This window comes from Lissotriton vulgaris, chromosome 2_1 (assembly GCF_964263255.1).
Source record: "Lissotriton vulgaris chromosome 2_1, aLisVul1.2, whole genome shotgun sequence".
In the NCBI taxonomy this organism is placed as follows: Eukaryota; Metazoa; Chordata; class Amphibia; order Caudata; family Salamandridae; genus Lissotriton; species Lissotriton vulgaris.
In genome coordinates, this window is record NC_141687.1 from 391,608,182 (window position 1) to 391,624,017 (window position 15,836).

Here is a 15,836-nt window from a genome sequence, read left to right on the forward strand (position 1 = left end):
TCCCTAATTCATTACTTGTTAAAATCAGAACATTCATGGAGGGACATGTCAAATTAACAGGAGAATTTCATTTTGGTTGGTAGCTTCAACAGACGCTCAGGTATGCCTGAATCAGCAAGTGCCATCTCAGCAGCATTAACCAAAATATTAGCCAGAACACGGCAGAAGGACCAGGCCCATGTAACTGAAAAGGGTAGATCACCTTCTTCAGCTTCAGCAAACACAATAGCCATGTGTGCAACTAGACGGAATCTTTTCAGGAGATCATTTTGCCATCTAAACTACTTGAATTGAGATAGAAAAAATAACTACTATTTACTGGTAATTTTGAATGCTTCAATGCCTGCCACACCTTGTTCCTGTACTTCTTGGCCAAGTGCAAGATGAGATGACTACCTTCTCCTAGCATATTGCGATTTTCACTGATTGAAACGGTCCATGTCCACCCTCTTTTGCTTTTTAGGTCTCTCATACCAGTCAGCGCAAGTTAACTGTTGGCGAAAGCCCTATTGTCAGCTTACAGAGGACTTAGAGTCCGCCCATTGCTTACCATTGGTTTGTCTTACTTTCCCTTTTATTTGCTTGTTTTTTATTAGTTAGATTGTGTGGGCTTTCCTTTCTCTTGTTTGTCCACCTCTGTCGCATGAATGCATTAGTTGTGCCCTTCCACTGCTTGCTATTCAACCCTACTTTTTAGGTCGAGCCTGGGCAGTGCATGCGCTGCTGTGCTTGGCATGCTGTATTCAGGTAGGGCCTTGAAGCTCCGCCCACTCTCCGCCCATATTTTTCATTGGCTTGTCATTATCCAATGTAAACTGTGGCTGTACATTAGTCCCTCATTAGTACCGCCTTGTCTCATTTTGTCACCTCCCTTGACTACAACCCCTTTATGTGTGTTGTGACATGGTAGGCTTTAATTACAGCCTCCAAGCTCTATTTTCTCAAATAGCTTTGCTTTGCCTGCAACACACTCTCTCCTAACGCTATTTTATCATGAAAAAATTATAGCACAGGCGCTGGCATTTACAATGCAATAGGTCTCGCATTTGCCAGAGTTTAAGTTATTGGCATTGTAAATTACAATGCCTTTTATTTATCTGTTTTTAAAACTACACAGAAATAAAAGGCATTGTCATTTACAATGCCAATAGCTCAAACTCTTGTAAATGCGAGACCGATTGTATTGCAAATGAGTGTTTCATTTGAATTAAGTGTGCTTGTGTTAATCATCTCTCCCTCATGTATTTCTCTCCGCAGCCGTACTCCCTGTTGCTCTCTCACTCTGGTGCTTCTCTCCTGCCCCCTTCATGTTGCATTTGCCCTTGCTTACTTCTGCCCTTGTTTTGCTTTCTTGCCCATTTGCTCTTAACCTGGCTGCCTTGTTGCTCTATTGTCTGCTTGTTCTCACCCCCCCCCCTTCGTTTTACTTCCATCCCATCCGCCCTCAGTGTTTCTTCCCCTACCTGCTCCCTCTGTGTTGCCCCACACCACCCATGCTTAAAAAAAAGAAACGCTTTTGCACTTCTTATTTTTTATTTACCCATCTAGCCAGGTAAATTAAATAAAACAATGCTAGTGTCATGTTGTAGGCACGCATGTTGTGCATGTACATACAACATTACTTGGCCACCGCATCTTAATATTATGATGATGTTATACGGTTTGTAAAAATTAGAATTTTTTGATACATGAATTGAGAAAAAGAAAATAATTTCCAAAAAAGAAAAATAAATTGTCAAAGTTAAAGAATATTTTTGGGATCACTTTGAGTTGTTCTATGTGCTATCTTTATAAATAATTGACTAGAAGGATATCAGTATTGGCATTCTGTTGTTGTTTACGATTATTGGGTGAAGTAGTGTGGCTCACTGGTTAGAGGCGGCAGACCCGAGAGCAGAGGACGGCCCGAGACCAGGGTTCGATTCCCGGCGCGGCAGGTTTCTGGACCAGGGTCAGCGGACTCGATAATTCTCTCGCCTCGGTGCCCACTCTGATCAGCGATCACACTCGGCAACTCTGGGCATTAGCTTGCCTCATCTTCACTAACGGCCCCACCAGACCGCCGGGGATGCCTGGTCTCACCCTGGAGATACCCATTAAGGGACCATCTCTCAGGGAAGCCAGGAAGGGTTTCGCAGCGGTCGAAGCGCCTTGGGACCCTACGGGTATGTAGTGCGCTATATAAATGCCTATACATTTACATTTACACATACATTGGGTTCAGCCGTACTGATTAAGGGCCAAAACCCTCTGCTGTTAGTAGACACCTTACTTAGTGGCATATATCGAGTGGTGGGTAAAAATATGTTTGTGATAGTAAACATATTACGGGTGCTAACAGTCATTAGTTCATATAAGTTGTTTTCTTTATTAGGCTAATTTTGTTTTGCTCTCTCTTTTGTATAGAGGGAAGAGTGTGATGTCTAAGAGACCTGTACGTACGTCTAGGAGGCCTGCGTTCTGTGTTGTTAAGACATGGGAGGTGTTCCCTTCTACGGGTGACAGTTGCTGTTGTGCAGGGGAGAGGAAGGAGGCAATCCCTTTCTTCTTTTTTTTTTTTTCCTAATCACCCTAAATCATTATTATTTTTGGGTGCCCTTTAGGCAAAGAAATACAATTGATCACCAATAGTATGGCAATTGTATACCTAATAACCTTTCAAAATGAGATTGAAGCAATGCATGTAAATGAATAGAAGTGGTGGTGTTTCATATAGGCGCCTTGTACTTTAAATGAACAGGGCTGTGATTCACTGCCCCACATTATAACAAGCTCCTCTATCAACAATTCCTGATTAATAAATGTAACTAGTGTGACCTCATTTTTCCAGCAGAGTTAGTAGTGCCAATAATCTGTGAGGATGCAGAAGTTATGGATTGTTTGCTACCAGAAAAGTAATTTCCTACTGCTGTAAATATATTCACTTTATTATTAATTATATTAACTAAGTTAGAATTCTTAAAGGTTGTGTAGTCGGTTACCCGCATATTGCACACCTTTTTGTGCAGTAGATCCATTTACACACAAAATATTAAAAATTAATGATTTTGTAGTATCGCTCAGGCAACTTAGTTTTCCCATCTCTGGTTATGTCTCTTTTTTTTTGCAGAACTTTCTACTCTCAGGTACATCTGGAGGAGACAAAAAATAGAAGACCAAAATGGCGCATTCTGTGTCTTGGACAGTGGCACTGAGCCATCTTCCTGCAGAAGGGTTGACAGCAAGTGCAACCACCGCCTGATCACTGGGAATGACCGTGCCCAGCCGGCTGCCGGCCGCCCTCCTCTACGAACTTGAGCAGGAGCTGGACGAGGATGAAAAGGAGTCCATTAGCTACTTGTGCCGGGATGTGGCCCTCAACCTGCCCACCCGGGATGTGCGGGCCATCTTGGACACGCTCAATGAGAAGGGCCTGCTGTGTCCCCATGGCCTGGCCGAACTGCTCTACAGGGTGAAGAGGTTCGACCTTCTTAAGAGGTTCCTAAAGACAACGAAGCCTGCTGTCGAAGCACACCTAGCAAAGAAGTCAATAGTTTCAGAATACAGGTAAGATGCTCAGCATTCCTGAATTGCAAGCACACATTTTAACTGATATTGGCCTTGGCAATTAGCAGAAAAAATTGTTACACTGCCCACAGTTGAAAAGGTCACCCTGCTATGCACATGTACACTCTAGTAGCTCGTAGGTAGAAAGTGATGGCTGTGCTGTCATCAGAGAGAAATGCAGGGGCGAGTTAGTTGTACCGGGGCCCATCCTACCATTGGGCCAGTGCTGCAGATAGTAGCAGACACAGGGGCTTGAACTGGTTTTTGGGGGCAAGAGGATGTGTATGTGTGTTTCTGTGTGTACACATTTGGGTACTGCACGTGGTGATCAAAGCATGGTATACGTTTTTAGGTCTCGCCTGTCGATGCGCATGCGCATCGAGCAAGCGAGACTATGGTGGCTTATCAACTCTTTGTCCAACTTGCAAGGAATCGTGGCGATTCCTTGCAGTGCCCGTGACTTTTAAGCTCAATGCGCATGCGCATTGAGCTTAAAAGCGCGTGCACATGCCCCCAGCCGCCTGCCTTGCCTACTCTCCCGCCCCCTCACCTCTTGATTGCACGGCCGCTAGGCCGTGCCTCCCCTACTCTCCTCCTCCTCCTCCTACTCTTGATCTTCACTATTTCTTATATGCTCTTCACATGTTTTACTTTTACACATGGCTTATGTAAACACCACTTCTCCTGGTTCCTTATCAAGACTCTGATGTCCGTTTACCAATTTAAAATGGCGGCCGTTTTTTCATTTTTTGTTTTACTAAATTGAGAACTATGATGCTGGCCAGCCTCTTTTTGTTCTTTGGCCAAGTGATAATCGGCAAACTATTCTATCAGATAGCGGCCGTTTTTCTCAGATTATCGATCTACTACCTTGTTGTAGGTCCGACTTGTGTGTACTATTATCACATACTAGCACATAACACTTGAACATTCTAAGATGGCGGCAGTTTTTCTTGCCAAACTCCAACAGACTACAGTCCTTTTTCTAATGCACCCGAATCATTATTTAAGCACTGCCGGTCGTGTCCGCTTTACTGCAGCTGTTACGAACGCGGCACGATTCTTTGCCTTTAGAATTTCTAGGATCGTAAGCTTTCTGACTTTTGGTAGCTAAGCCTGCGGCATCGATATGGCTTGAGGGAAATGAACTAATTAATATAGATGTAATGCGCTGACGGCTAAATCGAGATTCAGCCATTATATAAATATTTTTACTAGTGCTTTTTCTCATAGCGGTGACAATTATATTGCTGTAATATTTTACACTCTCTTACCGCTTTCCAGCACGATGATGGCGGTGTCAATATTTTTCAGAACTACATTTCTGACAGCGTTCCTCTCTCGGAGTGCTAACATGCAGATACTTAATGGACTATGTTTCTAAGCATGTGTTTCATGATGAGTAATGCACAGATATATCATAAGAATTGTTCTTGACATCATAATGTATATTGTGCATTAGTATGCAATTTTTTTGTTTGTGATACAGCCCATTGATCAAGCTATGAGTAGTTTGAATGTGCAAATTTTATTTTACTCTGTATTGAAGGTGTGTTGAAGACTAGAATTCATTGCATGCATACAGGTTGTGCAAGCAAGTGTACCACCTAGATTTGATTGGAATTTTTGCTGGGGTTGGGTTCAATGATTGAACACTTTTCTTGAATATCAGTGAGAAGCCCATAGTATCTACATGTCTCACTACTGACAGTATTAGTTTTTCGCCTTTGCACCGTCACACACCCGAAAACTCACACCCCCCCACTCACCCTCACCCTCACACACCCTAACAATCACACCCCCTAACGCTCACACCCCCTAACACTCACACCCGCCTAACAGTCACTCCCTAACACTCACCCCCTCACCCCCTCACCCCTCACACCCTCACACTCACTCCCTCAACACCCCACCCTCACCCCCCTCACCCCCCCTCATTCACCCTCATTCACCCTAACACACCCTCACCCTCTCACACACCCTCTCACACACTCCTCACACACCCCCTCACTCACGCTATCACACACCCCCTCACTCACCCTCTCACACACCCCCTCACTGACCCTCTCACACCCGCTCACCCTCACCCTCACTCTCCCTCACACTCCCTCACCCCCTCACCCTCCCTCACCCTCCCTCCCCTCACCCTCACCCCCCTCACCCCCCTCACCCGCACCCCCCTCACCCTCACACCCCTCACCCTCACACCCCTCACCCTCACACCCCTCACCCCCTCACACCCCTCACCCCCCTCACACCCCTCACCCTCACCCCCTCACCCCCCTCAGACCCCTCACCCCCCTCACCCTCACACCCCTCACCCTCACACCCCTCACCCTCACACCCCTCACCCTCACACCCCTCACCCGCACACCCCTCACCCGCACACCCCTCACCCGCACACCCCTCACCCGCACACCACTCACCCTCACACCACTCACCCTCACACCACTCAGTGCTACAACACATATTGTGTTACAATAGGTGTCACATTTGCGAAACATAAAACTATTGGCATTGTAAATAACAAAGCAATTATTTTCGCAATTTTAAAAACAAGCACATTAATAAAAAAGTGCCCTTTACAATACCAATAGCTCAAACTTTCCTAATGCAACACCTATTGCAGTGCTATGCTTCTCTCCCCTGCTGCACTCTCCTGCTCTCTAGAGATGTGGCCTAACGACAATAGCTGCCATCTAAGTCACGTAAATACTAAACATGTTGCATTCCAAATGCTATAGGTGTCACATTTATTTATTAATTTAGCTATTTAGAAAAAACAACACATAAATAAAAAACAAAAAAATAAATAACACCTATAGCTCAAACTTTACTACTGCGAGACCTATTGCATTTCCAATGCTTGTTCTAGAAAGCTTTACATGACAGCCAGGAGAGCCCATCTCACAAGTGTGAACTAAGCACAGAATCCTCAGTGCTCAGTGATGCAACACAACACTCCGCATTCTATTCGAGTTGTAAATAACTTAGCCAAGTTATTTTTCAGGTTTTCCTCCAGGAAGTCTACTTTTCAGAGTCAAAACAATTAAAGTATATTTTAGGAAGCTAACTGCTGAGAAGTTTAGGCAAAACCATTTGCAGATAGGTGGTAATCTCCATCAGGTTAAGAACAATTTTACTTAATAGCAAGTAAATTAAACCAAAGGATCTTCAAGTGGATCCCCACCTAGTCCAGAAAAAGACGGTCACCCGCGCACTCATCAGCAGCAGACTCGACTAGTTGTGCTTTACAAGTCTCTTGATTGAAACCCTGGTGCAAGTTCAACAAAACAAAGGAATCCATTGAACTCTTGCATTTCTGTGCTTGAGCCAATAAAATACAGGCACATCTTAAACTGAAGAAACGCCAACAAACTAGGTGTGTACAGTAGGGTGGAGTATGGTTAAACAAACATTAATTTGCTGATAAAATAAGGCAGAAGAATTGAAAATCGGGAATTTAGGAAGTGCCACATGTTTAACAGAGCTTGAATATTAACCAAGAAGCACTTACAATTTATTCAGCCTATGTGGCTGCCATTGTTTGCATTTCCAAACCATTCCCAACGTATGTTTTTGGAAGTTAAAGGCTGGGGCTGGTGTTGGTGATTCCTTTCAACAATCCTTTAGAACAAATGTGGTCTAGTGGTAGAGTTGCATACCAGGAATGCAGAAATGTAGGTTTGCATTCCTGCTCCCTCGCTTCATTAAATTCTGTATTCTTGGGTACTTCCTTTTACGACCAGGTTCATAGGTCACTGGTTAGTCAAACAGGCGTACATATCCAGGCAATTCTGGTTACCTTCAATGCAAGGCAATAACATTATTCATTAATTTTAAACTGCTGTGATGCTCCTGATAAGAGGTGTTTTTTTTTACTCGACAATGACTATAGCTATAAAGTGTATGAGCAGGGCTTCTCGCAGTGTTCTCTCCATACAGACTGAATGAACAAGTGAGTGTGGTGACTAGGACATTGGTATACATATTGCTGGTGGAAGAGAGAGTGCTCTGTGCGCATAGCCTGTCGTCCCCTAGGTGACCATGTTACACTTGGTGTAGTGGAAGTATAATAACTCCGTACTGCATGACCAGTGCCTGGCTGTCGTGCACAGAGGTGATTGGCCAGGTGGACTGATTGGAGTGCCTGCTGCCTGTCTGGACAGAATGTTCTGTTTGTTAGGCAGAAGAGAGCTGGGGTTAAAAAAAAAAATAGGTAGACAGTGCTTTGTGCCTCAAATAGTACATAGAACCCTGGGGAGAGCCTTGTCTGTAAAATTATTTGTAGAAATTGGAAAAGACTGTAACAAGTCAGCATTAGGCCTGTCCTGCACAGTGGTCGGTGGTCCAGCGGATTGAACGCGTCCGCCTCACTCTTCCGAAGGATGGAATGACCCCAGGACTGTCAGAGCTCCTAGTGAAGTAATGCTGCAGGGACCAAGTCGGAGGGAATTTGCCGAACTAAAGTAATAATGTAGAGATTTTGTTGACGTCCTGTTTGACTGGCCTTTGTATGGACTACGTGGGATGCAAGTGAATCGTGTCATCTGAATGAGTGTGGTTCACTGTGACCCTAGGCTTTGGTTTGGACAGTCTAGGTGAACCCTATCCTCCCTGAGAAGGATCCTCTATGTAATCCCTCTGAAGTAGGGTAAGCTGCACCCACAAACTGTACCCTCCTTGTATTTGTCCATAGGTGTGGAGCTTTGTCATGCAAGAGGACTAGGAACTGTTGAAGCACCAAGTGGCATATAGAGGACACATTGGACATAGCAACTGCTGCACCATTGATATCCACGACCCGGGCGAAGCCATGTATTAACTGTGCGTTACAAAAAGGGGGGTTAAACCCATGCAGTCACGGGGACCTGGGCACTATGTGATACATATAAAAGGGGGTCCCCGTAGGAAAGAAATGTGTATTGTGTGTTACATACACGGCAAATATTCAAAAATCAATAAGGCAGAAATTATGTAAGCGAATATCAGATTGGCATATATTATTTAATGACCAATGCTTTGTGGTTATCAAGTGCAATACAAAAATCATGTAGATTAAAGGCCCCAAAGGGGGAGGAAGGAAAGGGAGGGGTAGTGCTCGAGGATGTGTAGAAAGGTTATGACACAGTATAAAGAGGTAACAATACAAATTGACAACGGTTATCAAAAGATAATCAGAATACAAACGTCCCAAATCAGGACTACAAATTAAGGAACACATGTAACCAATGCAATTCAACGGTCACATCTAATTATTAGAGAATTAAGGGGTGTGCCGGAAAGACAAATTAAAGAGAGAACAGTCGACGTTTCGACCCCTATCTATAGGCCAATTGGAGTCCTTTTACGGGGTCTTCATCAGGACGTCAAATTGGGGAAGGAAGGTGGGGCCATTCTGTATAAAGGAATACAAACACGTATTTAACTACAATTCATAGGGAGGATGAAGATCATCATCCTATCTACAGGTTAGACACAGATGAAATAAATTAAATCTGATTTACCATGGTTGGAGACCCAGAAGGGTTCAATACATGAACAGTGGAACCACGCTTAACGTCGTGGTCAATCTGATGGAATGGACGATTAAACTGAATAGGAGAAACAACAATCTGTGAGAATTGGAGAGATCTTACTTTTTGGTATCTGCAGTTAACTCAAAAGAGAATGACAACAGTTAACCTAAAAGTGCACCTTATCAACGGTCCTATGGTCCGATACAACATGAAGATTACAAAATTAACTAAGAAAGACTATATCTAATCTGGGCTACATGGAGAATATTATGATTTAAAATAGTACCTATAGGTCGCTGTGATTAAGACCATCAGATGGTGATGAATGTACAATCAGCTTCTATACTTGATATAACTTGGTTAATCAAAAAGAATGGAATTTGTTACCAATTGCGTAGGTGATTACAAAAAGTGACCATCAGGTTTTTCAGGTAGCAGGTAAGTAAGTACTCACAATTAGAGGTGCGTGATTTCAACGTTAAAAAACCGGCTGAAACTGTACGTAGTATGGTTTCAAAGTAACAATCAAATCCGGAAAGGATGTTATATTTCAACCTGGTGAAAAGAGGGATGTTTTAACGGCCAGGCGTGAATTTATACATTAACATCGATCTCAACAGAAGAAAGGTCTTACTTGCAAAGATAATTATGCTCGCAAGTTCAAAGCGGCAGTTATCAATACGGCGCCTGTCCGTAAAATCTGGAAAGCCATGTGCAGCGTGGGCACCTTCGGATCGGTTTGGACAAAGTGGTCCGGTTTTTAGTCTACGGAAAAATAAGACTAGTTTACTATGAGAGCGGGACCCGTGAGTTAATAAGCTAATGAATTGGAGTCTCAATCAACTTTAAAAAGTACTTACAAACTACGGCACCAGAGCTGCCAGCGACTTGAATCTCGAGCGCGAACTCCGCAGTGTGAGCTCCGCGGAGTTTGGGGCAGAGCTAAACTCCGTATCGGCAAAAATGGAAGAGTTACTTCCAGGAGCCACTAGGCTTCATCGAATCCGGTACAGGTAGTGGGCAGCTCAAATTTAGAAAAAGGCAGAAAAAAGGCTATTGAAAGCCACTATAATGTGTCAATGGCGACTGTAATTGAACAATGACAGCAAAACACGCGAAATAGTGCAGCTCTCGTACAAGAGGCTGAAAACTATTTTCCTACATTGCTGCAACAATTGTTGATTAAGTGATGTACTGACAAGGTTTCTCATGACTGATGATGAAACTTGAGGTATCTCTGCAGTCCTCTCCTTTATGAGGTCTTCCTGGAATCCTAGGAGATAGTAACTTGCAAGGCTAGCACGGTGACCTAGATAAAGATACCCTTACATTCTTGTGGGCTCTTCTTCGTGGTGTCTGATCACAACTCAGGGATGTCCTCCTCCTGCAGGAAAACTGCCTCTGTATATACTATACCAAAGTAAGGTATTTTGTGCACAGAGTCAAGTGTATTTACAGAGTAGTTCTATATGTGGAGTTTGGTCGAGCAGTTAGGCTCATCAGAGGGCTGCGTTAGGTATTTATTGTACACACTCAGGAAATAAATGATTACACAAACTCAGATACTGAATTCAAGACCGATTGTTCTGTGTTAAAAGTTATTACTTTGTTCTTTTATTTTAGAACCAATGGGAACTCAGTTGCATGTAAGTAACAATTTCAAGAATAGCAATAATAACTTTCAAGATGCAATTGGAATTGTTTTGCATGGCAGTAAAATTGCTTTACGGTACTAGAAATACCTTGGTATTGTCAATCAGCAATTGTAAAACTTAGCAATTGTAGAAAGTAAACATTTGAATTCAATGGGAGAAATGCAATGCAATCCTAAGTGTGGAAAACAGTTATATGCATTAAAAGGTAAGCACAAGATTTACTCATACAGTCTTCGGGGGGTTTAGGCTAGCACTGGGCAAGGGTCAGATTGAGGTAAGTACTGCACCACCACCAGCAGCACTGGAGCAGCCAGGTGCAGTGGTCACTGGGCCCAATGTTAGTCAATGGAGACTTGGGGCACTGAACAAGGTGCGAATTGCATGTAGGTACCCGTGCTTTAAGGGCATAGGACCCGAGCAAGCACAGGAGGGCCACAAGGCAGCACCAACCTTACCCCTCCAGAGGCACAGGGGCGGCCGGGTGCAGGGTGCAAATCCGTTTCAGACGCCCAATGCTTTTCTATGGGGAATCTCGGATGCACAAAGAGGCTACAGGCTCGGTCAAGGAGGCTGGATAAAGATGACCAACGGCTGGGCATGTTAGTTGGGGATGTAGAAGGGGGCTTGGGCACCATCAACTGGGCTTCCCAAGGCGGGGGTCTGAGGATGCTTGGGTGCCCTTTGGAGTTGTATTTCTTTTACCGGAGCCAGTCACAGGGACCCTTCAAGATGAGGCTGCAGGTGTCTTCGTGGAGTCCAGGAGAGGTCAGCCAAAGCTGGATTCAAGGTCAGGATCGCGGGGGAGATGTCACTGGACAGGTGAGCCACTCAGACTAGGGCATTGTGTGCAGAGTGGGCAGGTGTCATGGATCCGCCTGGATCTGGAATCTGTTAAGTTAGATTTTTCTGGACAAGGGCGCTGTCCCTCTGAGATCTGGTCTTTTTTGAAGTGTCAACAGTCTTCCTCGGGTTCTGGAAGTCACTGGCCACAACAGGCGTTGTCTTCTTCCGCATGGTCTTTGAGCAGGAGACAGACCAGTGGGGCTGGGTCTAAATCAGTAGTCCGCTTCCAAGTCTGGCTGCACAGCCTCTTCATCCTTTTTTTCTCAGGTCGCAGGAACTGTAATGGTGGTCCTGGCAGAGAGGGGACACACCTCTCCTGACTACTAATTTTCCCACCGACCTTGCCGCCAGAAGTGGGGCTTGGTCAGGGGGCGGGCATCTCCACTTGCTGGAGAGGCGCTGGGTAGCATATCAAAGGGAAGGAAGCCTTTGAGGCTCACCCCCCCTGAATTCTGTTCCTGCTTCACCCCAAGCAGCCTTTGTTCCTGACCCACGAGGGGGTCAGAAACATGTCTGTGTGTGGCAGGCTAGTGCAGACCAGTCAGCTGGACACAAGGGAGTTAGTCATTTTTCAGGGGACATTTGTAATGCCTTCTGAGTGCATTTTGTAATGTACCCAATACTGGCATCAGCATGGGTTTATTGTGCTGAGAAGTTTGATACCTAACTTCTTAGCATTCTGTAAAGCCATCGTGGAGCTTTGAAGTTCGCAAACTTCCACCCCATGTACTCAATATGGCTTCACTTCACTTACAATGTCTAAGACTGGATTTAAACACTGTAGGGGCATATTGCTCATGCAGCTATGCCCTCACCTGTGGTATAGTGCACCCTGCCTTACGGCTGTGAGGCCTCCTAGAGCGGTGACTTACCTATGCCACAGGTAGTGTTGGGTTGGCTTGGCACACAGGGATATATGCCATGTTGACTTAAGTTTTGTCAGCACCAAAACACAGTGTGCAGTGGCAGTATGTATGTGTTAGTTGAGAGGTCTCTGGGGGTGGCACAATACATGCTGCAGCCCTTGTATCTGGCCCTTACAAGAAAGGTACATGTGGGCCAGATATGTGCTAATTGTGGAAACAGAGGTAAGAGTTCTGGGAAAGAACACAGGCATTTGGAACCTGATTGGCAGGACACAGTGAACATTCAGTCAAAGTTCTTCAGATATCAAGCTAAAAGTGGGAGGTAACCATGCAAAAAGGGGAACATTGCTACATTATGTCCCTAACCCCTCCCCCCCCCCCCCCCCCCCCCCCCCAAATCGTTTAAAGATGTGTTGTAGGTTGGCAGGCACAACAGCTGCGTGTGCGACAGTAAACCTAGGCAGAGATATTCTTTAACTTGGACTGGCCAAACATCTGAGCCTATATCAATACTATGGTGTTTAATGAATGCCAAAAGAGTAGCCAAGGTGGCTGCCTTGCAGTTAACATCAACAGGGACTGAAGAGATCATAGCAAAAATTCAAGTCTTTGATTTGATTTGATTTTGATTTGAAAAAGATTTGTAAAGCGCGACTAACACCATTAGGTTTCTTGGCGCTGTGCTGGGGCGTGCTGAAAAAAAGATGTGAAACAGGATCTAAGGGTATGAGATAGTGAAGAGGAAAGTTTTAAGAAGTGATCTGAAGCCAGAGTATGAAGGTGCAAGTCTAAGGGAGAGTGGAAGGGAGTTCCAGAGGATGGAGCCAGAAGAGAAAACCTCAGGCCCCCGTGTTTTTTCCTCTTGAACCTGGGGACGGATAGCAGGGCCATTTGGGATGAACGTAAGTTGCGGGACGGGGTATAAGAATGGAGAAGGGAAGAAATAAAAGAGGGACCTAAACCAGAGAGGGACTTGAAGATTGTGCAGCCCAACTTAAATTTGCAGCGGGCGGATACCGGCAGCCAATGAAGACTCTTTAAAAGTGGGCGGACATGCTGATCTTTTGGCTGGTGGAAAATCAGGCGGGCAGCCTGATTTTGTATCAGCTGGAGTCTTCCCTGTTGATACTCAGGGATGCCGACGTACAACGCGTTAGCATAGTCGAGTCGACTGATCACTAACGCCAGGAGTGCTAACGTGAGCGCTTCGGTAGTAAGTAGGCGAGATATTTTCCGGAGTTTCCTGAGTTGGAAATGGCTGGCGGACACCACTGCACTAATCTGGGGAGTCATAGAGAGGTCATTACTAATAATGACACCCAGACTATTGGCAGAGTTGACTGGAGAGGGAGGGCTTCCAAGGCTGGCAGGCCAGATGGAAGGTTGCCAGGGGTTGGAGGCTACCCCGACAAGAATCAGTTCAGTCTTGTCGGTGTTAAGCTTCAGATGGTTTAGGCTCATCCAGTCACTGATAAAGCAGAGTGTGTTTTGGAAAGTAGAGATGGAGTCCTCGGAAGAGTCAATATTGAAAATCAATTGAATATCGTCCGCGTAGTTGAACGCAGTAACGCTCAACCCGCGGAGAGCACGGAGTAACGGGGCTAAATACAAATTAAAAAGGAGAGGGGATAGTGAAGAGCCCTGGGGGACACCACAGGACAACTCAACCTGGGTGGCGGAGAACTGAGACAGCCTGACAGCTTGTTGTCGTTCCGTCAGGAAGGACTGAACCCAGTCAAGAGCGGTCCCTCGGATGCCGGCCTCTCCGACACGGTCGACCAGGATCCCATGGTCGACCGTGTCGAAGGCGGCCGATAGGTCCAGAAGGACAAGGGCTTGTCGGGTGTTAACATCAGCCCCTCTGCGCAGTTCGTCCAACACGGAGAGAATGACAGCCTCCGTGGAATGCGCAGGTCTAAACCCTGCCTGCTTAGAATCTAAAACACACGAGTCCTCGATGAAGGAACTGAGTGTGTGGGTAACGTGCGATTCCAGGACTTTGCTGAGGAAGGGAAGAAGGGATATAGGGCGGTAATTGCTCAAGATGGAGGGATCTGCCGAAGGTTTTTTTAAAATGGCAACCACCTCGGCCTGTTTAAAGGAACACAGAACTACCCCGGTGGCCAAAGAGTTGTTAATGAGGGCCAGGGGGGGCTCGGGGCAGGAGATGAAGGCTGCTCGAAGGACCGAGGGAGGGCAGCAATCACGAGGAGAACCAGAGGAAATGTTGTGCAGAAGCGAGGAGAAAATGACCGTCGAGATGGGAGGAATAGCAGTGAGAGTGTGAGAATTGGAGTATTTAGAGAGCTCAGTAGTTAGGGGGTGAACAGGCGAAGTTTGGGCAGCAATACTGGATTGAATTTTTGCTATTTTTTCGATAAAAAATTCATTCAGGGAGTCGCACAGGGCTTGGGAGGGGAGTGGCCCTGGTGTAAGTCTGGCTGGGTTGGATAGTTCTTCTACAATAGCAAATATGTCCTTTGACTTATTTGTGGAGTCCATAATTTTATTTGAAAAATAAGTAGATTTGGCCAGGGCTATAGCGGTTTTATAGTTTTTGAGTAAAGAGGAAAATACCTCCTTGTTCTCAAGGGAGTACCCTCGGCGCCATCGTCGTTCTGCTTGGCGGAGGCCTAATTTAAGTCTCTAAGAGTTTCAGCGTATGAATGTTATGGTAACTGGTAAAGTGGTCGCCATCTTCCAAAAAGATAATACCCTTTTTACAGGAGTGAATGACCTCACTGCAACAGCATTGGCAAGTCCACCTAAGAATAGTCACCGGACGTTGAGGCAGAGTTCAGCCCCAAAGGTAGTGAAAATATTTCTCTTTATGATACCTCTTTGGTATGTTAGGAATGTGCATCTTAGAGGTCTATGGGCCAGATGTAGGAGAACAAATACCGGTCGGTAACGGCCGATTTTGGCCGTTACCGGCCGGTATTTGGATATTGAAATGTAGGGGGCCTTTATTTTACAGAATCGGTAAATTTACCGATTCGGAAAATTTGCAAATTCTGTAAAATACAGAATCTGTAAATTTACAGATTCTGTAAATCCAGATGTAGGTGGCACTGCAAACAGTGCCACAGGCCCCTAAGAATTCGTCATTTACCATGTAGTACTATTGCATGGTAAATAACGAATTCCTGTGTACATGCACATTTGTGCATGTACACCTTTAGGGCATGTATGTGTGCCACATGGCACACAAGCCAGGAACAGGGGTGCAACAGAGTGTCAAAGTGACACCCTGGCCCCCTTGGCAATTCGGTATTTTCACCGATTTGGTAATTACCGAATCAGTATTTGCCATTGATTCCTATGTGCTTCAAGGCCTATAGGAATCAATGGCAAATAATGATTCGATAATTACCGAAACGGTAAATACCGAATCCTACCGATTCGGT

General features: G+C 45.2%; 1 protein-coding gene across 4 annotated transcripts in view; it reads left to right on the top strand.

Annotated features, from left to right (window-relative positions):
- The window catches only part of CFLAR (CASP8 and FADD like apoptosis regulator), a 462,739-nt gene that overhangs the window by 254,773 nt on the left and 192,130 nt on the right, over positions 1–15,836 (top strand). For all 4 annotated transcript variants that reach the window (XR_015308382.1, XR_015308381.1, XM_086955239.1 and 1 more), the window contains one exon: positions 3,110–3,546. Coding sequence is in view for 2 of the 4 variants with exons in the window: in XM_086955239.1 (XP_086811365.1) it covers positions 3,251–3,546 (296 nt within the window). In the remaining 2 variants the exon portion in view is untranslated. The remainder of the gene's footprint in view (positions 1–3,109; positions 3,547–15,836) is intronic.